This window comes from Natrix helvetica (assembly GCF_964273705.1).
Source record: "Natrix helvetica genome assembly, chromosome: 3".
NCBI lineage: Eukaryota > Metazoa > Chordata > Lepidosauria > Squamata > Natricidae > Natrix > Natrix helvetica.
In genome coordinates, this window is record NC_138549.1 from 122,395,463 (window position 1) to 122,421,827 (window position 26,365).

Here is a 26,365-nt window from a genome sequence, read left to right on the forward strand (position 1 = left end):
AAGCCAATCAGAACTTTGAATGCAATCTGTATTATGGTATGGACAATATTTAATAGAATCTGAGATGATTGGGGAGATATTTATAATATGTTCATTAATCAATCAATCATAAAACATAATTGGAAGAGACATTAGAGGTTGTCTCATGAAACTTGCTTGATGCAAGATTTAAAATGCAAAACATGTTATATTGTGTTGACACAATCTAGCTTCTACATTTTAGGGCAACGACTAGTGGAGTAAAATCTACAGAGTTGCCCTTTTAAAAAAACATTTCAAGGCAGTTGATTTTTTCCATAAACAATTGGTACAGTTACTTTTAACATTTAGCTTAGGTTGTGCTTTCCAGTAATGTTATGTACCTGTCCTTTTTATATTCTTTGAAGGAACAATGAATACTAAATAATTGCACGTCTAAACTAATCATATAAATTTAAAAGAAAAATGATAGATCAGCAGCACTAAAGCAAAATATGAAGCTATAATATTCAAATATAAGTAAAAATGGGCTAGTCATTTTTTAAAAGTCTTTATACAAAACAACACATGGTTATATATTTAATGCATATTGTGCAGAGTACAACTTGTGAGTACATTTTTTTTAAATGCTATTGTTTTCTGATATTCTTGCCAGTTCTACTATTTCCAAACATGGGCCTTAGCATTCTGGATGGAATGGGGCATAGAGTGAAATAGGAGGAGAGAATCAATAATTGGTTTTAATTAGTAATAAGAGAGAATGAAACTGCTGTCAACAGGGCTTTCAGAGGTAGACAAAATAATGAAGATGCAGTCAAAATAGAACTCATTGCCCTTGTCCCAGTGATGGAAACAATAACATACAGAACTATACAAGATACTTATTGGTAGAAGAAGATCCATAACGCACCCAATGTTGACACAACTAGCAAAATCCAACTCTCTTCCCCAGATTAAGTCAACCTTCTCTGCAGCACCGAGCAGCAATCTTGTTTTGGAAAATAAGTCTAGTGATCTTTCAAAAGGGCAATAAGCCTGTTTGTATAAGAAGCCTGCATAACATCTGACAAATACTCCAGGAAGTGCCAATCTGGCATTCTGTAGGCAAGCACCTCTGCGGAAGCTATATCTCTGGTGATTACTGCAGTCCAAATTGAAATGACCGTGGAGGGCAGTCCCCGTTATTTGAGGGTGAGAGGCTAACCTAATACATAGCAGCTTAGATGACCCCTAGAATCTGGACAGGTTTCAAATCCTGCCATATGATAAAGCAATATCATAAGGAAATGTTTGTGCTAATGTTTGTACCATAGTTAAGGGATGACTCTTACCTTTATATAATTAGTAACTACATAAGAAGTCAGTGCAAATCAACTAGGTCTTAGCTGCCAGTCAATAGCTATTCTATCTGGTAGTCCCTTGTGTTGTATGGATAAACCCAGAGCCAGAAATTGAAAAACATAGATTAATTGGATCTGAAAAGCCAGCAGTGTGAGTCTCACATCAACTAAACTATTAAATTGACAATAGACTTATTTAAGACAATAGGCATAGTGGTTTCGGAGAAGTTCATATGATTTTGTTATGGACTGCAGTAAAAAGATTAAGTTGCAATAACATTGTTTGCTACAGTATTTTGTTTAATGAGATAAAGCTATTGTTCCTATTCCTGGTTCTAAAAATACACCCCTGCACTCTTATTTTCAGAAATGGGATTTTATAAAATTGGTAAGAGTCTTAGCATGAATTAGCTACTTTTTCTGGTGAACTATATAACTGCATTATACATTACATCTTTCTCTGATACTTGCCTTTTAAATGTTTTTAGTTACCTGGTGATGCCATACATGCAAACAGATTTACAAAAGATAATGGGACACCAATTCAGTGAAGAAAAGATTCAGTATCTGATCTACCAGGTTTTGAAAGGCTTGAAGGTAAGTAACATCAGAAAAATTCAGAAAGAAAGGAATTTCTGTCATTTTTGCCAAACCACCTCATTTCTTTAGCATCTTTGTACTGACGACATCTTTTAATAGATTCTGAACATATAATCATAGGATTGAAAGGAGAGGAACCTTAGAGATCATAAAGTCTAGCTCCCTGCCTACTACATGGATGTGCACTTTAGCACCCCTGACCAAAATCCATCCAACTTCAATGGATTGACCTCCAATCAACCAATATGTACATTGGTTAAAGACTTTTACTATAGCCTTTCTTTGTAACGGTACACCATTTTTTCTTATCCTGTCTTCAGGAACGACTCTAAATAATTCTGCCCTGTCCTCCATATAATAGCTCTTCAAATATTGAGACAGCTACAGTATCATATCTCTGCAAACTTTCCTTCTCAAGCTAAAGACAGCTAGCACCAGCTGTTCCTCTTATATCAGGGGTGTCCAAACTTGGGAACTTTAAGACTTGTGGACTTCAACTCCCAGAATTCCCCAGCCAGCCATGCTGGCTGGGGAATTCTGGGAGTTGAAGTCCACAAGTCTTAAAGTTCCCAAGTTTGGACACCCCTGTCTTATATTTTCCTATCCAAGCCATTTTATTGTCCTGGTTGCTGTTTTGTGAATAAACCTCTCAAAATGTGGTACTGAGAACTATTCAACGTGCAGCCTAACCACTGCAGAATAGAGAGGAATGATTTTCTTGATCTGACATGCTACATCTGTTGATATGGCTTTTCTTTTTGGCAGATGCCTTTTAGCTCATAATAATTTTATAATAAATCCACCAAGGCATTCAGATTATTTTTCGTGTCCTGTTGTGAAACATGCTATCTGCTATTTGCTATAATCAAGCCTTTATTTTTTCCTATAAGAATGAAAGATTTTACTTCTGTCCCAGTTGAAATTAATTGTGCTTGTTTCTGCCCATTTCCCCAATTTTCCAAGATACTTTGAATCTTGATATTGCCCTCTAAGGCATTTGCTATCTCTCATATATTTATTGTCCACAAATACGATAATTAATTTTTTCTAATCTCTCATTCTAGACAGTTATAAATATTTTGAACAGCACAGGGTCTAACCCTGGCGATATGCCAATTGACACTTTCCTTCAACACAACACACAGGCACCCTTTGTGTCTATTAGATCTTTGATGGCTGCCTTATTTGAAAGGGATTTTTCCTAAACATGAATCTCTCCAAGTTCTCTTTAGGAAGATTTATTAAAATGAAAGCAGATGTAGTAAAATAATAATGCACCCCTGCAATAGTTCCTTCCAGTCTGATAGGGAGACACTGGCATGGTGGCTCTCATGGGGTATGATTTTACAAGGTCTTTTTCCACCTAAAAACAGCATAAGCCAGTCAATTTTGTGCTATTAAGGTCTTACAAGCAGCCTTGGCTAACAGTTTGCTGAAGTCAAGGTACACTCCTACAATCAAATAAATTAACCCCATTTGTCCAAAAAGATCAACTTCATTTGGCATGATTTCTTCTTGATGAACACTTGCTGGCTTCTGCCAAGTAATTTGTATTTATTTTTAATTCTCCTTAATCAGCTTTTTAATAATCTATTGCAGAGCTTTGTCATGCGTCAATTACAGGTTTACTGGTTGGTAATTATCCTGGTCTTTCCCTTCCCTTCCCCTCCCCCACAGAACAACATTTGCCCTTCTCCATAATTTCTCAAAGATCACAGAAAAGGCCTTGGAGGTAACATCTGCAACCTCTTTCAAGATTTTCAGATGCAGCTGGTCTGACCTGGAGATTTAAACATGTTCACAGAAGTCACAGGCTCCCATCACATTAAAAGACAGAGGGAACTGTCTTTTAATAGAGCAAGGAATAAAAATATCACAAGGGAGATGAAAGGGGAAAAAAAGGTTGAGAGGGGCCTTTTTTTCTGTTTGTCATCTGCTACTCCATGACCATTTCTCTAACAAGTGGTCTCAAGCTCTTTCCTTCTTTTTCTTCATTTATTATTGAAATGGCCAGGGGAAAAAAAAACCTTCTTGTTGCTTTTACTTCCCTTGTGACTTTACAATTCTTTTGTGCTTTAGCCTTTTGGACTTCCACGTACCTCTTGCATGATTATATCCAGAAATGTGCTTGCAAGAGCTGATTCTTAAACTTTCTGGAATTTTGATATAGAGACCCTTAATTCCTTGTTTTGCTTGGCTTATTGCTTTGCACACTGATGTCTACATGAGGCGGACCTCATCATTTACTTACAGTACCCGGAGTTTCTCATCTCAGAAGCATCTCCCATTTCTGAAGTACAAATCATTCCTATCCACAGCATCTGGCTTGTAGCCAAGATAGTATGGTTATAAGCAAGATGGCTATTATCTCTGTATTGAATGGTTATTTATCAGTGTCCTCATTTTGGTTCACACCTCCCATCATGCCCATCCAGTGGTGACCACACCTCCTGGGGATTCTGGGGCTAGTCGTTCAACATATGAAAAGGTCATCAGTAATGGAAGATTGCCAGAGTTCATGACTTCGCAAAAATAAGGAAAGGAAAAACCTTTCACCAGAGTCACTCTCACAAAAACACGAAGGCCTCATCAGGGTTGCTTTTGCTTGTTGACAAGAAGTCCTGAAGAATTCTAGAATACTTCTATTGGATTATTTTTCTTTTCGGTAGAAACCGTGTTTCCACTTTCTAAGGGTTGTTTTGAGACAATTAATCCACATAGAAAGCTACTTTGTGTACCCTAAGATACTACATAGAACATGCTCTATCACAGGGAATCTTGATTAATACCAATTATGGATGAGGCTGTATGTAATTTTCATGTGGTCTTTTTCTTCTTTTGCAGTATATTCACTCTGCTGGAATCATTCACAGGGTATGTTCTTTTTAAAGTTATTCCTGTTCTAGAGTGTACAGTTTACCAGTGCAGCCTTCTACAACCCGGTGCCTTCCAGGTGTGGCTACCATAATCTCCCAGCCTCAAACACCAAACACCAAGCTAAGGAAGACTGCACTGGTGCCTATTGCTAAACTTCTTTTGTTGTCAATCTTTTCAAACCTCTTTGATATGTAAAAAGATTGCATAATCTCTATTGCTATGCTGAAACCAAATGACCTTTGTTTTCTATCCCCCCCAGAAGAGAACCCGCACAACTCCCTAGAAGCCTCTTGGCAGTTGGTGGCAATGTCCTAATTCTGGCCCACCAGCATGTTACAAACAACCACAGCCCCTCCTCTTATCCTATTCAGCTGATATCATCCTATTCCCAACTTTGGAAATTCCTTGTTCCTTTGTAACATTAATGTGGAGGAACACATTTATGCAAGAATAGAGAGACGGGGATGGGGGGGATATGTGAAATTGCTAAATTCTTTCTTAGCTCACTGATTCTTCCTTATAAAATTACCTATCCCTGGTAGCTGGAAAAAAACGGAAGAGTTAAGATGTTCTCCTTCCATATATTTACAAAGATAGAATTAATTAACTAATTCAGGATTTATTTAGCAATGCTTCCAACTTTATAAGCTAAAGACTAACGAATCATATTAACATGGGAACCTGGCCAATTGTATATATTTGTCCTCAGAATGGAAGAAAACCATTGCGTCGATCCAAAAATTTTTGTGGTCAGGAGCAGGGCCAAGATCATGCCCCATATGATGCTCAGGCCAATGTTTTAATAAACACAGGTTTCGGTGCGATGTTCACATTAGAACTTCTGCCTCTCCAGTCTCCTGCTACTACTGATGGTAGCTGGTAGCTACATGACATGTCTCACCTTCGGAAATACATTCTATCCCCACTGAGATTATACTTCATTTGACATTTCCTTCATGCATTTCAGCATCAAACCCTGTCATCCGACTTGTTGGCTCACCTTTTTCTATGGCAGTTGAAAACTGCCTGAAGAAAACATATTACATATCACCCAAGCAGAAGACATCACTAGACAGACCTCGTGATGCCCTGAGGCCAGTTTTTAAACATGGAAATAATACAATGAAAACATTACAGAACTGAGAGAAAAAGAATGGGGAGAGAGGGGAGAGAGGGGGGGAGGAAGAATAGTTACCTGGTTGAACACATGGAGCAGAAATGTTTCACACTGTCCTTTTAGTACTTACCATCTAATTACAGAGATAGATGCACAATACTCAGAGCCTCAAAGAATGTTTATATTCTCATTAACTGTGGTGAAGAAGAGGAATTTAGCTCTTAATAATTACAACAGAGGAATTGGGAAACAAAAGGCCTTTACAGACTGACTACTATCCACTCTGTCCTATCATTCTGCTGCTGCAGCACAACAACAGGAAGAGATAGAAACACAGGAGCTGGCAAATCCACTGCTGTTTTGTGACACCCGCAGCACTATTGGTAGAAAATCTATGGCAGTGGAGCCATCACAGGCAAAGCAGGAAGATTCCTGCTTGGTGTCCTTCTCTCCAAAATATTGCTAGAGCTGTTAAGTGAGTTAAAAACTTGCTGTCAACCAGCAAGAAGAGTGCAATCTAAATTGTACCCAATTTTTAAGCTTAAAAGAATATTATTTAATTAGTGGGAACTGGATTACAGTTTAAGAGTTCATCCACACAGTTCCTTACTGTAGCACAAGCATACCCCATTAATGTTTTCCCAAGGACATTTCCTCACAACACAGCCTCCATCTCAGAGTCAGCCCTTTGCTTAGGCAGGCAGAAGTCATGTATTACCTTCCTTCCCTGCTCCAGTACTTTTGGGCTGGCAGTTCTGCTGTGGGATCCTTCCTTTGGTTCATGTGGGTTGGACCAGTGGTGGGTTCCGGGTGGTACACCCTGGTACGAGCGTACCAGTGGCATCTGGGAGCAGCGGCCACCGGACCAGAATGGTGCTTTGGAGGGCCCACCCACTTGCCCTCGTTCCTTACCTCTATTTGAGCTAACCGGACCATTTGCGCATGCACACACCGTATACGGCGCCTGCGCAACCTCCACCGAGCATCTGTAACATCGCAGGGCAGTGGGTGTGCATGTGTGCACAGTGCCCATGCCCGTGATGGATGCCCGTGATGGATGCCCGGCCCCGTCGCAGTGTACCGGTTGCAACGGGATCCAGAACCCACCACTGGGTTGCACACAGGGGTGGGCTTCAAAAATTTCAGCAATGGGTTTTCTGTCTGGTTGCTGGGTGGGTGTGGCCAGGGTGGGTGTGGCTACTGTGGGCATGCCTAGTCTGCCTCCTGCACTACAGCTGGGGGGGGGGAGAAGTTTTTGCCTTCCCCAGGCTCCAGATGCTTTCCTCTGGAGGCCTTCCGGAGCTTCTGGGAGGCCTGTTTTCTCCCTCCCTGAGCCTCTGCATGGGCCCTGCACTCACCTCGCATCCAAAATGGGCTGGGTGGAAACTCCTGGGTGGGGAGGGGCAGGGCAGGCAAGGCCAGCCAGGGGTGGGATTCGGAGGTTCTCCGAACCAGCCATAACATTAGCTACAGGTTCTCCCAAACCCGGGCGAACCTGTAGCAGCCCACCTCTGGTTGCACATTATTCTTCTCATTTTAGCCAAACTTGGGCAATTCAGATCGTGTAAAGACTTCAAATTGACTAGCCTATCCTTGGCTTATTGCCCCTAACTGAAAAGTTAACCGAACAGACCTGGCTCTTGCACCTTTGCAGCCTAGATTCCCCTTCCCAATGGACAGCCTGCTTTTGGGGAAGCCCTGCCTCCCTTTCTCACAGGATATTCTTTGAAAAGTTCACCACCACCCCTCCCAGAATGTAACCTAGAAGAGGACTGGATTCCACATAGAGTGATGTTTTACAGATCCAATTAGCAGTGAGATGGCAGCAAAGAGACAAACGTGGCAGATGGGGTGAAAGGATGACTAGCCAACAAAGCAACGGGTCACAAACATTTTGAGAGAAGGGGGACTTCCGGTTCCGGCGGCTACGGCGACAGGCAGATCGCTGCCTGCTCCAGCTCTCCCGGTGGGCTTCCCCCGCTTCTGGGGGGGCACAAGACGCCTTGGAGGGGCGCCTTGCCGAAGGAACGGCTCGCGGAGGGTCCTGGCGTCGGCGGCGGCTGGCGGGGGCTCCTCCGCTTCGTTCTAGGCATCGGGGAGCAGTTTTGGAGGACGTGCGTGCGCACGCGTCTCGCCCCATGCCGATCGGAGAACACACTTCCGAACGAAGCAGCGGCAGTATGGTGAGAGGCTTCCTTTCTGCATTCCTTCGCTTTTGAATTGATGAACTTTTCAGCACTTTTAAAAAGTTAAACTTTCGGATCCCTGCTAGAGGTGCGGCTAGAGGGAGGGGGATTTCCCCCCCTCCCTTGGACAAGCGGCTTGAAAAGACTTTCCTTCCATCCCCAGAGAGGAGGAGGGGGGAGAGCCAACTAATGATGCCTCACCCCTATAAAAGTGATTTTCATTCGACCTAGCTCCAGAACTAATGGATGAACTGAGAACTTTTTGAACTTTTAAAAATTTTACTATGCCTCTGAGCCCAAAGCTGGCAGGGCAAGATGGCACACTTCCGTTGTCTTCATGAATTGTGAAACCTGACTCCACCTTTAAAATTCAGGCTTCCGGTCTTTGTCTCCGAGTCACCCAGAGGAATTTCTTGTGGATTGCTACTTTCTGAACTCCTTGGAGAAAAAAACTTTCATCTACTGCTAGAGTGACTAAAGAAATCCCCATCTGTTTGGATCCTCTGCCTTCTGAATTCGCCTGCCTGCTCTACCTCTCCAGCTGCCCAGTCTCTACTTTGACTGATCTCCTTGCTTCATAAACCATGTCTCCAAAAAGACCACCTCCTGGAAAGCCTGGCTTTGCTACTTCTGCTCCAACGTCTGCAACGTCTAGTCCAGCTACACAGTCAAAGATATCAGAACTGATGCAACCCAAGACTACAGAGATAGACTTCCAACAAATGCTTCAACAAATTTTACAAGGCCAGGAGGAAATTAAGAAACAGTTAAGGGAAATGAAAGATGAAATTAAACAGAATCAAGCCCAAATCTTTAAGAACTCACAGAGACTGGACCTTGTGGAGGGTGGGGTGGCGGAGGCGAGGGGGGGGGTAGAGGCCTTACAGAAGGGGAACAAAGAACTTGACATCCAACAAATGAAAGCAGAGTTTGAAAGAATGTCCTTTTATCTTAGATTTCAAAATGTAATAGAAGCAGATGGGGAAAATATAAGGGACATTATGACTAACATTTTAGCTGAATACATACACAAAGATAAACAGCAGATGGAATGGGAGATAGATCTAGCTTATAGAGTGAATTCAGCATATGCCAGAACACATAATGTACCCAGGGAGGTTCATATTAAATTTCTTAGGAAAACCACAAGAGATGAAATTCTGGGTGTACAAAGGGGGCAAACACTGACATACCACGATAGGGAGATAACCATTCTAAAGCAGATTCCCAAAAAAATTAGGGAAAAAAGGAAAAGCTATTCGCAATTGGCGAATAAATTATACCAGAAGGGGGTGTGGTTTAGATGGTTGATGCCTGAAGGTATGCTGATATTCTGGGAGGAGACAAGAATCAGAATCAACACACCCATAGAGGCACAGGCCTTTATGGAAAAAAACAAAGCGAACCTAGAAAAAACAGACGACACTACAACGGTTATGCAGGACACGGGAGGGGCCGGAGCTCTGCCAGCGGGGGGTGAAGGGGCAACACCAAGAAAGCTCAGATCACAAAAATAAATAAGAAAACCACAATGTTATAAACAGACCGAAAGTATTAATGAATCTACAACTAGACTATATATTATAATTATATAAACTGATTGAAAAGTATTTTTTCTAGAATTAATATGCTGATTTTTTTTATGACTATGTAATAAGGTTTGATATTTTGATGTAACCTAGGAGTCTGGAGGGAGGGGGCGTCTGCCATACTTGCAACTGCCAAAATTTGTAACTATTCCACTTACCCTTTTCCGCATAAATGTTTTTAAAAAAACCAATAAAACTTCTTGAAAAAAAAAAAAAAAAAAAAACATTTTGAGAGAAGGGTTGTGGATGTATGTAAGAGAGACTATAATTCAATCTGTGTCTCATATACACTAACATCTTCGGCTTCCGTAATATTTATGTGGAGAGCAGGTGCATCAAGTCTGTACAAATCCAGATGGCCATTAACATGCAATTAAGAAAAACAATCTCTTTGGAGGCAGCCAGTAGTCATGAAGTCAATAGATGAACAATCTTTTGAATCATTTGAAAAAAGAATGATTAATCCTTACAACACCCCCCTCCCCCCGGTAGACATTCCATATACTAATCAGTAGCAGATTTTTCCTTTGAATATCCTGGCTGGTCACATTCAAATTTTTAGCCCGGGAAACTGCTTTTTCAGTGCTGAGGATCAAACAGGCATCAGACAGCCTGGATCATGTTAGGTGCTTGTTAGGGAGCAGCAAACCCAATGTGTGGCTCTGGGATGGGAGGAAAGAATGTGCTTATTATGTAATTATCTACTCTAGGATCAAATTGCGATAGTGAAAAGGGAGTTTTTTTCTAATTTTGTATACTGCAGGATCTAAAGCCGGGCAATTTAGCAGTGAATGAAGACTGTGAATTAAAGGTAAGATTTTTGTTTAATGAAAAAGTAGGCTGCGTTGTTGGTTCGACTATGTCAGTGATGGCGAACCTATGGCACGCGTGCCACAGGTGGCATGCGGAGCCATTTGTCAGGGCACATGAGGCACTGCCCTGTCAGCTGCCCAGCATGCATGTGCGCGCTGGCCACCTGAGTTCACCCTTTTTTAAAGCCATTTTTCGTCCTCCCCGGGCTCCAGAGGCTTTATAGGAGCCTGGGGAGGGTGAAAAGAGCCCCCCCCTAGAGGCCCCCCGGAGGCTTAATGAGCTTCCCTGAAGCTTCCGGAGTGCAAAAAACCAGCCCTACGGGCAAACCGGAATTTCAGGAACGGACTTCCGGTTTGCTCGGAGTGTTGTTTTGACTACTCCGGAGGTTTCAGGGAAGCCTCCTGAAGGTCCCTGAAGCCTCTGGAGGGCTTCCGGGGGGGGGGGGGGAGGCTGTTTTCGCCTTCCCCAGGCTCCTATAAAGCCTCTGGAGCCTGGGGAGGGCGAAAAAAGCATGCACAAAATGGGAGGTCGCGCCTGTAGTGTGTGCATGTGCACTGGGGGGTCGTGCATTGCATTATGGGTGTGGCACGCCCGCACACAACCCCCCTGCGCTCCCCCCACTTATGGCATGCGAGCCAAAAAAGGTTCGCCATCGCTGGACTATGTTGTTCTGAATCTTCAGTGCACCTTTCACATTATTTGGAAATGACACCTACTTATTTTGATGGGACATCTAAAGATTCATTAATTGAAATCAGCCAATTTAAAGTGCACCTGGGTGGTAACACATTTATTGCATTTTATTAAGCAATTGTTTTGTTTGAAATGAAATTTTAGATGACATCATCTAATTTTCCATATTTCCTATTATTTCTTCCAACTATTTTCTTTCCTTGAAAAAAAAATCTATTTTCTATTAATTACGGTAGAAAAAAAATATGTTCGCTAAGAGCCTTCACCTGGAAGAATCCTTATATTGCATAACAGTTCATATAATTAGAGTTTAATGATGTTCTCTGTTTTAAATCTATACTGCAGAGGCTCAGAATTCAAATGCACAGTAATATTAATGCAACTCTCTGTTTTAGACTTGCATGGTAATGGCATTTTGCCAGTACATTCTATAATAGAATGCAATGCTTAGGAATGGAGTATATAGGAAAGAATCCTGGTGGTATAGAGGTTAAAATTCAGTATTACAGGCTAACGCTGTCCACAGTCTGTAGTTCAATCCTGATGGGGCTCAAGGTTGACTCAGCCTTCTGAGGTTGGTAAAAATGAGAACTCAAATTGTTGGGGGCAATAAGCCGGCATTGTAAACTGCCCAAAGAGCGCTGTAAAGACTATGAGATGGTATCACTAAATGCTATCACTATACTTTCTGCCCTTGATTTATAGCTAGGCTTGGCAAATCTTTAGAACAGGAGTTTTGGCAAAGTATCTGAGTCTTGGCTAAACAAGATTATAACACTCAAAAAATGAAAGAGAACTCGTTTCCTTCAGGCCTTTCCCACCTGTACTTAGTCATGCTGTAAACAAGTCCTGGCAATGCTTCTCCTGCTTCTCTGTTCCCATTAGGTTATTTTCCTCTTGTCCCCTGCCCATGACTGAGGCTAGCTTAAATTATCCTCAGATAAAGCAGTGTTTTCCCCTTATGCCAACAGCATCCAATGACAGTCTTAAGATGGGCAATATTTGTTATGCTTTTCCACCACTGTATGACAGAGGTCAAAGATGTGTTCGGAGAATTATAATTGACCATTTCAGGTGACGAAGGCACATTCTCCACCTTCCTGTCACCCTTTTCTGTACCAGTTCTGCTTTAGCAGCTGGACAACTCAGGGTAGTGCCATTGGCTTATCAGAATTTCACACTAGGGCTGCGCAGAAACTTATTTAATTCTGGGCCTTTACTTTGAACCCAGGCAAAATCAGCATGGAATGATAGGGCCAACCCCTCTTTGGCCTCTCATAACAGAACACTGAAAACTGGCATTTGTGGTATATCTAAAGAAGAAAGAAGAGGGCAGCCCCAAATAAATGCTATTTTGTTGACTCAAGAGTCCTTGATTCTTGCCTGTTTTTTAAAAAAAAATATTATTCCACATGGATTATGACAGAATGGGATGCCAGAAGAAAGAGCACAGGTAGGAGAGATGACAGACCTTGTCCTGATGCAGTGATATGACTGGTGACATGCTGAAGAGGGAGGTCAGCATAGCCAGAGGGATCAACTAATTGTTGGCTTATCACATGCTGTACCCGTAACATCAAGACGACGCAAGTTGATGGTGACTTGGAACAGATGGCAACAGAGGCAGGCTAGGCATTGTAATTAGGCAGCACATTTCGAGCCAGTGTAGCTTCCTGCTGACTCAAAGATGGGTGGATTGCCCTTTGGCTCAACAATGGGGGAAACCCCTCAACTGGCATCATGAAAGCTAACTAAGGCTGCTTTTAGTCACCCCTGTGTTAAAAAGAAACAATGGCTTTGTAATAGCAATCTCTATTGTTTCTAGGAAGAACTGAAGAAACTTAGTGGAGCGTTCTGAAAAAAAACCATTTTTTTCTTTTCCTATTGCTATGAATACACGGCAACACCGTTCTCATTGTACACAACAATTTTTCATGTTTTTAGATCTTGGATTTTGGCTTAGCGAGGCATACAGACACAGAGATGACAGGCTATGTTGTAACTCGTTGGTACAGAGCACCTGAAGTGATTCTGAATTGGATGCATTACAACCAGACTGGTGGGTTAAATTAATTATTCATTGGGGGGGGTTGTTGGGAAATTCTTAATAAGTTGTGGATTATTGGCTAACTCTGGAGTTTCTATGTGACTTTTTAATGTATTTAATTTCCCCCCTTTTTTTCAGTAAGTATAGTACAAACCCTCACAGCGTGGCCTGATTCCAATTATGTTAAGCTGTGGCATTCAAATTGCATGAACCCAATAATTAGAGTTTGTAAAACATAGCTTTGCAAATGATATGCCCAATGTATGCAGTCTACTTTTCTTCAAGCAAACATTAATTAAAGTACTATGGCTCCTCCGACTTTGCTTACTGAGAACTTGTATTCTTTTCAGTGATGCTTGTACGCAGATAGATGCACAAAAGATTTCATCTAAATTGAATACTCACCTTCCATAAAGTACCAGACAGGCTACCATGCACTGTGTTACATAATTTTATTTTCATTGCTATTAATTCCTGAAACTCAGATTAATTCTTCAGTTCAATTATTTTGCAGAGAATAGAACATAACAGAATCCCATTCTGTGTCTCCTGGTAAAATTAATCAGCATAAGTAATTTCTAACTCAATTGCATGGTGATATGTGGACACATGTGCTTCAAATACAGCTGTTGACAAAACTACTATTGTGAAAAAGTTGTTTTGTTAGTCTAATGCAAGGGTGTCAAACTCACGTCATCACTGCGGGTGCGTGACGCCTCTGGCCCACAGGCTGGGAGTTTGACAGCCCTGGTTTAATGCATTTCTCCTGTAATAGCACCTTTGAATAAAATGAAGCTAGAATATCTGGGGGGGAAACAGTGCCAGCCATATATTATGATAGGATAGATAGGATAAATTAGGATAGAAAAAAATCTGAATACACACTTGCCCATTGTCCTCAAAATGGATTGCTCTTCAACCAATCCTCTACAAGCACGAGAGCTGCTGGTTAGGAATTGTGTTAGACATAGCCGTGTGTGTGTGTGTGTGTGTGTGTGTGTGTGTCAGTTGGGGGGAAACTTCCTTTGTGCAAAATAGCTCATTGCCTTATAGCACTTAAAGAGGATTTCAAAACCATAAAATAAGAATAATAAAAGATGATATTACAAGTTGGACTATCAGTTTTATGTTGAAAAAATCTGGATGACCACACGATGGTAGCAAAGAGTTAGACTTTTCTATATCCCTTGGCTGCAACTTGTCTGGATTTTTGCAGCCCAGGCCTGATAGCTAAAGACACCGTAACGTAACTTGTAAACAAGCAGATCTATTACAAGCATGTGTAAAATGTGTATTTTAGTTTCCAATATTGCTATTTCAAACCTTAGCATTAAACCCTTTCTTGTCTCTCCTCCTCTTCTTCTTCCTCTCGTTCAAACAGTGGACATCTGGTCTGTTGGTTGTATCATGGCAGAAATGTTGACTGGGAAAACTCCATTTAAGGGTAAAGACTGTATCCTTTTCTGTGCCCCTGTCTGAAACTGATGCTCTCACAGTTTGTACTGAAAATATAAATAACATAGAGGGTTATCGGTAGGAAGAAATCTAATATGAAAATTCAAGATACTTCTACTTGCAAAAAATAAGTACTGTGAGCTCTCTTTAATCTAAAAATCTATTTTCACATATTACGGGATTTTAATTAATAGCAAAGTTGTGGCAAACGAGGTTAATGAATGTTTCTCTCTCTCTTTGATGCTTGATGTTCATCATGGGTGGATCTTTAGCTGTGTTCAAGACAATGTATAATAGATTGTGCAAGGCTTCACTTTCAAAAGCAAACATTACTTCAAGAAGCATTGAGCATCAACATAGCTCCTGTCTGTTCAGGTTGGGCAGAAATCAGGGTATGAGGGGGAATGGGATCAAGAACAAGTATGGGGGCACAATGTTGTATTTGTCAGCAACGGCTTAAAACTGTTGACTCTATTCCTAGACTCATGGAGTTGCCCTCAGCAGCTGATTCATGATCCTGAGAAAAGCCATGCTTGGCTTTGGAAAGTGAATGAATGAATAGAATAGAGCTGGAAGGGACCTTGGAGGTCTTCTAGTCCAGCCCCCCGCTCAATCAGGAGAACCTATACCCATGATGCGAACCTGTGGCACGTGTGCCCGAAGTGGCACATGGAGCCATGTCACATGACACGCACCGCATTGCCCATTCCTCTTCCGGGTTTCTAGCGCACATGCGCATGTGACCTTTTTGCATGCGGCAGTGCCGGAAACAGGAAGAGCTGGCCTTCTGTTTTCCGGCGTGAGCACGCGTGCTGGCCAGCTGATCAGTGCATATGCATGCGCAGCAGTAACTGGAAAATTTGCTGGCTGGTGTGCATGCATGCCCTGGAAACCAGAAGTCCATTTTCCAGTGCACACATGCCCCCTGAGCAGTTCTGCTTCCTGGTTGTGGCCCAGATGAGCACATGTGTGCAAAACGCTCCCTTTTTGGCACTTTGGATCATGCGCACACGCACAGGCAAGCACTCCCTTTTCAGCACTTGGTGCCGAAAATGTTTGCCATCGCTGACTTATACTATTTCAGATAAATAACTGTCTAGTCTCTTCTTAAAAACCTCCAATAATGGAGCGCCCACAATTTCTGAAGGCAAATTGTCCTCACATTTCCCCCATCAAATCTCAATTTCTTCACTGCTCTGTCAGCAGCTCCTTAAACTGAATACATTTTTTTCTTTGAAATGACACAATTCAAATACATTTACATTTATAAAGTCTTCTAGAAGTATAGCCACAACTTCCGGCAGTCCCTCTCACTCGTTTCCTTCTCTGCAGAGTTCCGAGATTGACTAGAATGAAGGCTAAGGTTACCATATACACAAGAATTCTAGCAATTGCTGTTCTTTCAGATAAGGCATCTATGAATAGTCAGTGCCCATGGTGAGGCAGCCTACATCTGCTCATTGCTTGGATCGTTGAGCCAATCTCTTCAGCAGTCTGAAAACTTGCATGCACACTGCAGACTTATCTACGTTAACGGAAAGGCATTTGCATTTTTAGGCAGGAGGTCATAGATTATGCTGTTAGACATTTCTGATATAAATTGATATTCTTTTTTCTTTAAAAAAGTTTTTTTAATTTTCAAAACAAACACAACACATAAAACCTTCCTTCTTTACATACGGTAGAAAGTGTATCAGTTGGTTACAAAAAGGCTTTCGTGCATCTCTTCCACAGTCATCAAACATAATTCATATTAACTCGTGTATTTTAACTCAGATATTTATACATGTTACCATCATCATACCTCTATTTTCATTTGACTATAATTGTTTAAATGTCCTTCATCATAAAATATACCAAGATTTAATACATAACTACATACTGGTATTTCATGTACTATTTCTAAAATCCTCCAATGATACTAAATCCTTATGTCCTATTCTAGCTAAATATCCATAATATTTAATAACAAAGTTTTCTAATCCTTCTTTCCAAATCACTGTTTACAATTTACATCCCATTTCGCGACTTCGGCTCCTCTCTCCCCATAAATTGATATTCTGAAGTTGTTCCTATTACAGGTAGTCCTCAACTTACAACCCCAATTGAGACAAAAAAAATATGTGGCTAAGTAAGACATTTGTTAAGTGAGTTTTGCCCCATTTTATGACCTTTCTTGACACAATTGTTAAGTGAATCATTGCAATTGTTAAGTGAGTAACAGTTGTTAAGTGAATCTGGTTTACCCATTGACTTTGCTTGTCAGAAGGCCGCAAAAAGAGATCACATGATCCCGGGACACTGCAGCCGTCGTAAATATAGTTGCCAACATCTGAATTTTGATCCCGTGACCATGGGGATACAGCAACGGTCGTAAAGTGTGAAAAATGGTCATATCCCTTTTTTCACGGATGTCATCACTTTGAATGGTCACAAAATGGACTGTTGTAAGCTGAGGACTATCTATACTTCAACACAAATGATTGTGGGTTGCAGACCTTATTCTCCCGAACAATCAATGATCTAACAGGAAAGATTCAGTATCTCTCAGTCTAGAGATGCCAACAACGAGGTATGGAAGCAAGCTGTATATCTTGCCCTTTTATAGAAAAAGTAGGATAAATATATGGTAAACGGAGCCATTTATGGAGGGATTTTTTTGTCAAATTCAAAGTCTGTTGGTAATACTTGATTCAGCCTCCCAGATCTTGATCAGCTCACCCAGATCCTGAAAGTGACAGGAAGCCCTGGAGAAGAGTTTGTGCAAAAACTGGAAGACAAAGCGGTAAGATGCTCTATTTTGCAAATTTAGAGGCAAACTCATATGTTCTTATTGTTTTAAAAAGTTTAACTTTCTGCCCAACTTTTATAAATGATGTCAACTGTTATTGTACCTATGTATCCCACCACTCCTCCAATTAACTCAAAGCAATGTGCTTTCTCATAGCCCCATTAATCTTCCCCAAAACCCTGTCAGATAAAATAGAGAAAACTGATGTGATGGGTATCTTCCTAGGTTTAATCTAATACTTTAAACTACCACCCTTGTGAGCTTCTCTGACAAGAAAACTGAATGATATTATACCAGCATTTTGTTTTAATAACCTTTGAGTTTTATAACATGCATTATTAATATTCATTAGTACTTGTTTAGTCCTGCATCGCTGTTGAGAATTGTTGGGTGCATTCAGCTCCTGACAAAAACCATTGAACACTAACTCTGAAACTAAATGAAATACTGGGGTTGTAACAGCTGGAGAAAGACATCTTCAGGTGCACTTTCCTTCTCTAAAGCAAAACTGGGAGGGAAAAATAGCCCTGGTTTGCCTGTTCTGTACACAGCCTGATAAAAGACAGCTTCCCTACCAGTATAGGAAGTTTTTCCTGTAATGAAAAGGATATTGCATTATAAAAATTGAAAAAAGGAATGACATAAAAGTGTTGAACAAAGGCCAAAGTAAGTTGGAATGTGCCAGCTATAAACATAGCATGAGAAAGTATCTTTATGGACCGACAAATTTTTCTTATGAAAATGGCAAATGAATGTAGATATTCAGAGATCAGTAAATTGAAATATTTCGCTTCCATAAATTGAAAATGGAGTACTATGCATATTTATTTAGATACAAATCCTACTTTGGTTTGATTTTTGTTTAATATTGCACCTTATTTACTTGGGAGAAATCGAAACAAACAGGCAAAAACTGCCATCTGAACCTTAAAGGTATTTTTTGAAGTGCCAACCGTTGCTCTTAAGATGAGCAGCACCAAAGCCAGATATGGATGAAAGATGCCCTTTCTTTCTCTTCCTCAAAGGTGCCCTTTCTTTTGCTTCCTAAATCCCATTTTCTATGTTGCCCTTCTTACCTAGTTAACTACCAGGGGCAAGAGGCTGCTCTTTTTAGATGGCTGAATAGTTTCTCTCCCAGTTGTCTGCCTTCTGAACTCTCTCATTATATGAAATTAGGCAGCATGTTATACATTAGATTACAAGCTTCCATCTTGATATAAAGAGAGATGCAACTATTAGGAGCCATGATGTCATATTATTATTATTACTACAGTAAAATTATTACTTTGTCTTATGTACAACACAGCTCAAAGGAGGCTCATGTGGACCTTTGAGTACTTTGTATAAAAGAAGTGTATGGTCAGTAGGTGGGCTTCTAATCAATCTATAAAGAGTTGATTATGATGCGACTTTTCAAGGTGACATTTATATGCCTTTATGAAAATGTTATTTCTTTTAGGCTAAAAACTACATACAGACACTTCCTAAAATTCCCAAAATGGATTTATCTCTGCTTTTACCCAAAGCCAGTCCTCTGGGTAAGTTCTTTTTATATGTTTTAATTTACCATAAAATTAATATTCCCCAGAAAGATTATACAACTGAAATGTATTATTTAACTTTTATTCGGATGACAGATGAACATGTCAAAACAATCTCTTTTATGATTCTAGCCGAGCCAGCATATTCTGTGTGACTTTGATAACAAAGAAATCTTCCAAATGTAATTAAGCATGAATAATGTATTACCCTCTGGATGTTGTCGTGAAAATAAATCCCCTTGAGTACAATGGGAAATACTTTAAAGTAAATGTTGTATTACATGCCAGTCTTCTCTAGCTTAGCAGCCACAAGTGGCATTTTTGGTATTCAAAACAAAACATGAGTTGCAAGAGTTTGGATCCAATCCCAGAGTAAAATTTTACCATTTCAAGTAGTATCATTTGGTGGAGGGTTCCGAGTACTGCTAGCTCTCCAGCTAGGCTGCTCTGTGCCTTGTGACAGGGGGTTGCCTTTTCTTACCCACATGTTTTCTGGACAAGCCAGTATGAAAGCAGGCACCAATCATGTCCCTGCTACAATTTGTTTAGACTGGATCTGATGATACGGGAGTGAGTGATGAACAGTTAAGCACATCAGCAGACAAAAGATTGATCTGAGCCAGATGACTGCCCAATCTGTTTTTTTTTTCTTCAAAATAAAACTGTTAGGGGAAATTAGCATTTTCAAGTGAATCGGTCCCAGTTAAGGTTCATGTGTACTGTGCTTAATTTTGCAAACAGGTAAACCAAATGTACTACATACTTCTCACACAAGTTTTGTTAACAGTACTGATATGACGTAAACATTAAGAATACTAGCATAATTTTATCAGATTGCAACATGCATAGAGTCATCTCAAACTGTGAGATGGGCAGCAGATAAGTATAATCATGAATAAATTTAACAATGAATAAAATAATGTTGTTGTGGCTTGTTTGGTAGGCACATATTGAAAATATTAAAGAAATCCGATAGGGGTTTATGAAAATAGAATCTGTATACTTGGCCTTATGACTTCAGATTGGAAAAAATATTGAGAAGAATAGCAGAGATTATCTTAGTATCTCAAGATTTATTTAAAGAAACTTCCCTGCTGAAACAAGGTGTAGATTTTGGTAACATATTGTAAACAACTGTAACTCTCTTCTCAGTGGATAAGAGCAAGGCTGTATTCTTGTTTCAAGTGGGGGATTTGTTTTTTGTTTTTTTTAAACTATATCTTGATCATTTTTCTGCCAATTGGCTAATAGCAGTCAGTATATGCCGCACTGCATTGCAATTTACACCTTAAGTTTGTGGTAAAAAACAAGATAATAAGGGAGCATTGATGATAATAATGATGGTGATATTATCCATTCAGTCATGTCTGTCTCTTAGTGATTCTACAGGCCAGGTCTCTCTGCATCTTCTGATCTTGCACTAGTTCTTTCAGTTGTTTTAAGCTCTGACTGGTGTCAGCTTTGATAATGTGCACTCACCATGTTCTTTGGCAGCCTGGTTTCCTTTTACCGCTAAGTCTTCCAATCATAATTGCTTTCTCCAGTGAATTCTTCCTCATTACATGGCTAAAATAAGTGAGGCACTGTTTTGTGATTTTGAGGGGAATGTTAGGTGGTCCCTTTTTCACTGTTTCATTTCAAGAACACTTGAATTTTATTTTTATTTTCAAATAAAAAGTATTTTCCATTTCCTACATATTTCTACATTTTACTCTTGCCTCCCCACTATGGTCTGGATAAGAGCACTTTTCTAAAACCTCTAGTGAGAAGAAATTCTTCATTGGCTCCATGGTGAGAACTGACCAGTAATGTAATGGTAAAATTTACAAATATACATCAAGTCACTTGGGTTTTACCCTGCTTCAAATTCCAAATGATAAAGCTTACAACGTAGTTAAATTAGATAGAAGGTTTCAGCTTGATGCATTACGAAGTAGCCTGGAACTTCAACAAAGATGTTTTAAAAGTTAAACTTTGTTGCAGTTACAGGCCACTTTACAATCCATCAAACTGAATCCTTCTACCTAATTTAACTATGTTGCAGTGGCGTAGCGTGGGGGGTGCAGGGGGGGCCGGCCGCACCGGGCGCAACATCTGGGGGGGGCGCTTGCACTCGCAGCTCTCTGCCCCTGCCTGGCTCACTCACTCTCTCTCACTGCATTGCTGGCTGTGCGAATCCGATCCGAGCCGCCGGGTCGCCGCCCACTGTGGAGGGGGGGGTGCCAGGTGTGCAGTGCGGTGCAGAGAGAGAGCAAGGGACTATCTGGGGGAGGGACAGTACAGCGGCCGCCCAGCGCAGCGCTGAGCGCGGGAGAGAACCACACCAGACCAGACCAGGCAGCAGCAAGAAGAAGCTGGCAGCGGCGGCAGGTGACACAGGCCAGAGAGGAGAAAGCCAGTGGTGACAGACGCTGCAGGAGGAAAACTTAGGTTCCATTTTGATGTTTAGTTTTTGTTCTTGATATTTTTTGTCATTTACGATGGTTGTGAGACGACATATAATAGCATGGCCCATGCTAGGTTACTACATTTGTAGATTTGTATTCATAGACCTGCTGAAAATGTGGAGAATGTGTAATGCATGTTCGCACTCAATAAAGTGTTTGAAAATAAACTTGTATTTAGATGCATTTTACTTTAATTACATCAGTATTTTCATAACAAACAATACATGTGCTTAGGGGGTAAGGGTTTCTTTAACTAATCTAGTGGAAGAGACTCGAGTGCTAAAATCCACGGGTTAGGGGGCGCAAATTACTTGCCTTGCCCCGGGTGCTGACAACCCACGCTACGCCACTGCTATGTTGTAAGCTTTGTCATATATAGGTCAAGTGACTTGACCTATATTTGGGCTCATTTCTTACCAGGATTTTTCAAAGATATTAAGTTTCTTCTACAGTACATTTCAACTACAGTAGTGAGCCACTTATATTTGTTTACTGAAATGAGAGAACTGGATGAAGCAAATATATAGCCAATTTCGTTCGCCAGCCATCTTAAGCTTTTAGATTTATACTTCCTATAATAAACAATTATAGCTTTCTTTAATTTTTACAATATTTATATCTTTCCTTGCAGCCGTGGACTTGCTTGACAAAATGTTGCAGCTCGATGTAGAAAAACGACTCACGGCAACCCAAGCTCTGGCCCATTCCTACTTCGATCCATTCAGAGATGTTGAGGAAGAGACAGAAGCCCAGCACTCCTATGATGATTCCATAGGGAGTACAAAGCTTTCAATAAATGAATGGAGAAGTAAGTCCATCTGGATAGTTTTTATATATCTTTGCCCTTAGTGCAAACCTCATCACAGTTAATGAACCTGAAGTCCTCCAATTCCTAAACACATAATAACTAGCTATATTAGTGTTGAATACAGTCTGAAGTACAGGTTCTCTCTGAAGTAGATAAAATTCATAACTAGGAGTATAGACTGCAACTTGGCCTACACAAATACTAATTAAAGAAAAATTATGTGGGTACCTCCCCCACTCTTTTTCACCACTGTTAGTTACTCCATAATTCATTGGGTAAGGAGAAACACAAAAATTCAGCATACTTTAATATGGTAACATCACTACACTGCATTTCGTTGTCACCATGTTGAAGGACACTTAACCAACCAACAGATTTCTCATTTTAGGTTTAAAACTGAGTGTCAAGCAAAAGCACTTGGGAAATATGTCTCCTAAAGAATAAAGACCAGGGACTATTAAAAATGGGGAAAGAAAAAGAAAAACAATGAGTAATGAAATGAATACCTACTTTCTAAAGACACCACTAAATTATATGCCATAAGCAGCTCAGATCTCACCCATTTTTAAAAAAAACTCCTATTAGACTTAGGAATTTTGTGGAGAAGAGGACATGATAGTTATTGGCCAGAAGTTGTATTCAGCAGGTTCTGACCAGTTCTGGAGAACCGGTAGCGGAAATTTTGAGCAGTTGGGAGAACCAGTAAATACCACCTCTGACTGGCCCCACCCCCATCTATTCTCTGCCTTCTGAGTCCCAGCTAATCGGAAGGAAATTGGTATTTTGCAGTAAACTTCCCCTGGATTGGGGAGGGAATGGAGATTTTTCAGTAACCTTCCTCTGCCACGCCCACCAAGCCACGCCCACAGAACTGATAGTAAAAAAAAATTTAATCCCACCATTGTTATTGGTCCTGTTGACAACTATGGTATGTTAAATTTCATGTATGGAAAGAATAGTTAAGAACTAGTTAGTGATATCTTTCTAGCAAGTAGAAAAGGAAATGATAGAAAAAATATTGGGAATTTATGGATAAACCACACTTGGAGTACTCCTCACATAATAGAACATTTAATAATGTTAGAAATTAAATAACCCTAATTGTTTAAGCCTGGGATTATGTAGAAAAAAGTGAATCTATTAGATAAAAGTAAAAGCCAGCGGGTAATAGCCTAGTTTGAATGATAAATTGAAAACTTAAAGAAGCAGATATTTATTTATAATCCTTTCCTATGAAATCTTAATAAAAGCAGGGAACAGCCCACCTTGTAGTGGGTATATTCATGGGTATATGATATGGGATGACAAGCTAGAACAGACTCACTTATACTGAAGAGATGAACTGATAAATCTAAATTGATGTTTAACAATGACAGGTCCATTTTTTTTAGTCCACATCTAATTATTAAGTATTAACATATCAGAAGCATTTCTTAGCCATGTATTGCCTGTTATCTTATCTTGGCAATCAAAGCAGTACAAGTCTAATATACAATTAAATATAGTGGGTTCATAAAAGTATAACATTTAAATTAGGTTTTAAAAAGCAGCTAGCAAACTAAATCCATACTTAATAAAAGTAACATATAATACCACCTATAATAATGTTCTTAAATATCATTTAAATAAAGCAGGAGAAATTACCTATCTCTTCGTGAAATTCAATAGAATGGGATACTACTGGTAGTAAGAATTGGTCTTTTACAACCTTTTAAAAAACTGAAGAGTTTAGGAAGGCCTATGTAAGATGAAGTGTTGCCACCTGTTACTATTGTTTTTGTTGCTGTTTAAAATTATACTGGGATAGCAACAGGTATATTCAGCTGTATTCAATGCTCCATTCCTTATAGTTTACTAAAATGTGCTCAGTGTGCCTTTATTGTTTGAACAAAAATGTGCTTACATGTATGTAAATTTTGCTTATCTTTAAAGGGCATATTTACAGTGAAATACTGTCATTCAGCCCAATTGCTCGGAAAGATTCCAAGAGGAGAAGTGGAATGACCTTATAGATTCTTGTATGTCTAGCGCTGATCGACTTTTCAATGATATACAACCATCGGTGTTTTGATCCTAAAGAAGAGTAAATATAAATCAGGATGAAAAAGGCCATATACATATAGCACAATAATAGTGAATCAGCAGAGGCCAACTTTGCTCTGAACATCAGAGTGATACAACAACCTTGAGTGCACAAGTCGAGGTGATTCTCATTAAATCTCTTTGTGATAAAATGTGATGGCTATGTTTTACCTTTTCTTGTACTTTTTGTAACTGGTTCCATAAATTTGGTCTAAAAAGTTAAAATAAATGTTTCTACAAGTGAATAAAATCTTCTTCCTTTCTCCTAATATCTCCAATTAAATAAAAAAGCATGTTTCAAAGAAAAAAAATATTTATATAATAAAGGAACAGTTACAAAGAGCAGTTACATTATGTTCCTTGTGATTCATTCTGAATAAATATTTACATTTGAAACAGATCTCTCTTCTTAATGGCCTTAAATTAGCCATATAGTGATGCAAATAGGAAGTATTTACATTTTTAAGCATTTATAATTCCCATTTGGCATGATTTTCACCAGTATCCCAGTATGTTTCTTTGCAAATGTTAACTATTATTATTTAATTTGGGATTTGGGATATGTGTGTGTGCGCACACCACATGTTCACTTCCCCCACACATGCATACACACATATACGCATTTACAATTTAAGATAAAAAGCGGAAGAACTGAATAGCCTGTTGGATTACAGATTGGACTCATTTGGCAATGTTTAGTATTTTAAAATGATTGAAATGTATAATGCAATGAAATGAAGGGTACTTTCATATTACTGTAATTCTCAGAAGCATTTTATGACAATCCATGTTTATTTTAATTTCTTCCAATTTGAAATGCTAAAAAAAAATTAAAATCAAACTGCAGAATATCTTGTAATCAAAAGTCTCCTCACCTCACCCCTCATTTTTTTCGGAAATGCGGAAGATTTCATTTTAAAAACTTTCAAAACATTTTATTATTCTTTTATGAATACTTTGTTCTACTATCAGAGTGAGGAATATGTTTCAGTTGAAATCTTGCAATTTCTGTTCTCCTTCCAGCTTGTTTTATTACTGATTTGTAAATTTCAGAAATAGAAAAAATGATTCTAAATTGAGATGTTTCAATAATTACAAATAGTTGCATTGAACTATTGCATCGAAATTTAGCAGCTTTCAACCTGTTACATTTGTCATATTTGTGTACTGATAAGACAACAAAACTCTAGGAACATTCATCTTGTGCTTCTGTAAAGTACATGATTTCCAAATATATTCATACAGTATGCACTGATTTACATTGTGCAGCTAATGTATTACGTTTTTATTATTTTGCTTGTGCCATCAAGTCAGTGTTGACTCTTAGCAATCTCATACATAGAACTTCTCCGGCATGATCTATTTCCATTTTGCCCATTTGATCTTCTGAAGCTGCACCCATTGCCACTGAAATGGAATCCATCCACTTTGTCTTCTTACTTTTTCTTCCACCTTTCTCAGTGTTAGACTCCTCCAGAGAGCCAGGTCTATCTGCAAGTGGTGTTCTTTAGTATAGCAATTCAAGCATGGAACCTCCATTTGAGTTCAGAGATTATTTTGGAAGTTTTGTTTTTCCAAAGGTGTCTTATTACACCTCCTTGTAGAGGTCAATATAACTTCTGCACAGCAACTTTAATTTTTAGACATTTCATCTGATAATGTACACATGGTATATAGGCTTGTTGGAAAACTGTGTTAATAATAAAATCATTCAAAAATTGGTAAGTTTTTCTCCAGATCCATTTTTGTTTTTTATGCAAATGTTTTCAGATTTTCTTTTTTACAATTTCCAATTCTGGTTTTCATCTGCAATAGAAGCACACCTTACACATTTTCTTGGTGTCAAATTGAACCTGACCATAAAACACATCAGAACCTTCTCTTCTACATCAGTGATTGGAACATAAACATAGATAACTATCATGATAGAGCTGTTTTGTGAAGTCTGATATTATTCAGCCAGTGACTGCATTGTACCCAAATAGTTCTTGCTCCATCCT

General features: G+C 39.5%; 1 protein-coding gene across 1 annotated transcript in view; it reads left to right on the top strand.

Annotated features, from left to right (window-relative positions):
• The window catches only part of MAPK13 (mitogen-activated protein kinase 13), a 35,556-nt gene extending 9,466 nt beyond the window's left edge, over nt 1-26,090 (top strand). Inside the window, exons 4-12 of the mRNA XM_081947066.1 lie at nt 1,808-1,916; nt 4,764-4,793; nt 10,452-10,499; nt 13,139-13,253; nt 14,623-14,694; nt 17,402-17,481; nt 18,947-19,025; nt 22,107-22,283; nt 24,216-26,090. Of these exons, the coding sequence (XP_081803192.1) occupies nt 1,808-1,916; nt 4,764-4,793; nt 10,452-10,499; nt 13,139-13,253; nt 14,623-14,694; nt 17,402-17,481; nt 18,947-19,025; nt 22,107-22,283; nt 24,216-24,295 (790 nt within the window). The 3' untranslated portion in view covers nt 24,296-26,090. The remainder of the gene's footprint in view (nt 1-1,807; nt 1,917-4,763; nt 4,794-10,451; nt 10,500-13,138; nt 13,254-14,622; nt 14,695-17,401; nt 17,482-18,946; nt 19,026-22,106; nt 22,284-24,215) is intronic.
• Nucleotides 26,091-26,365: the final 275 nt, after the last annotated feature.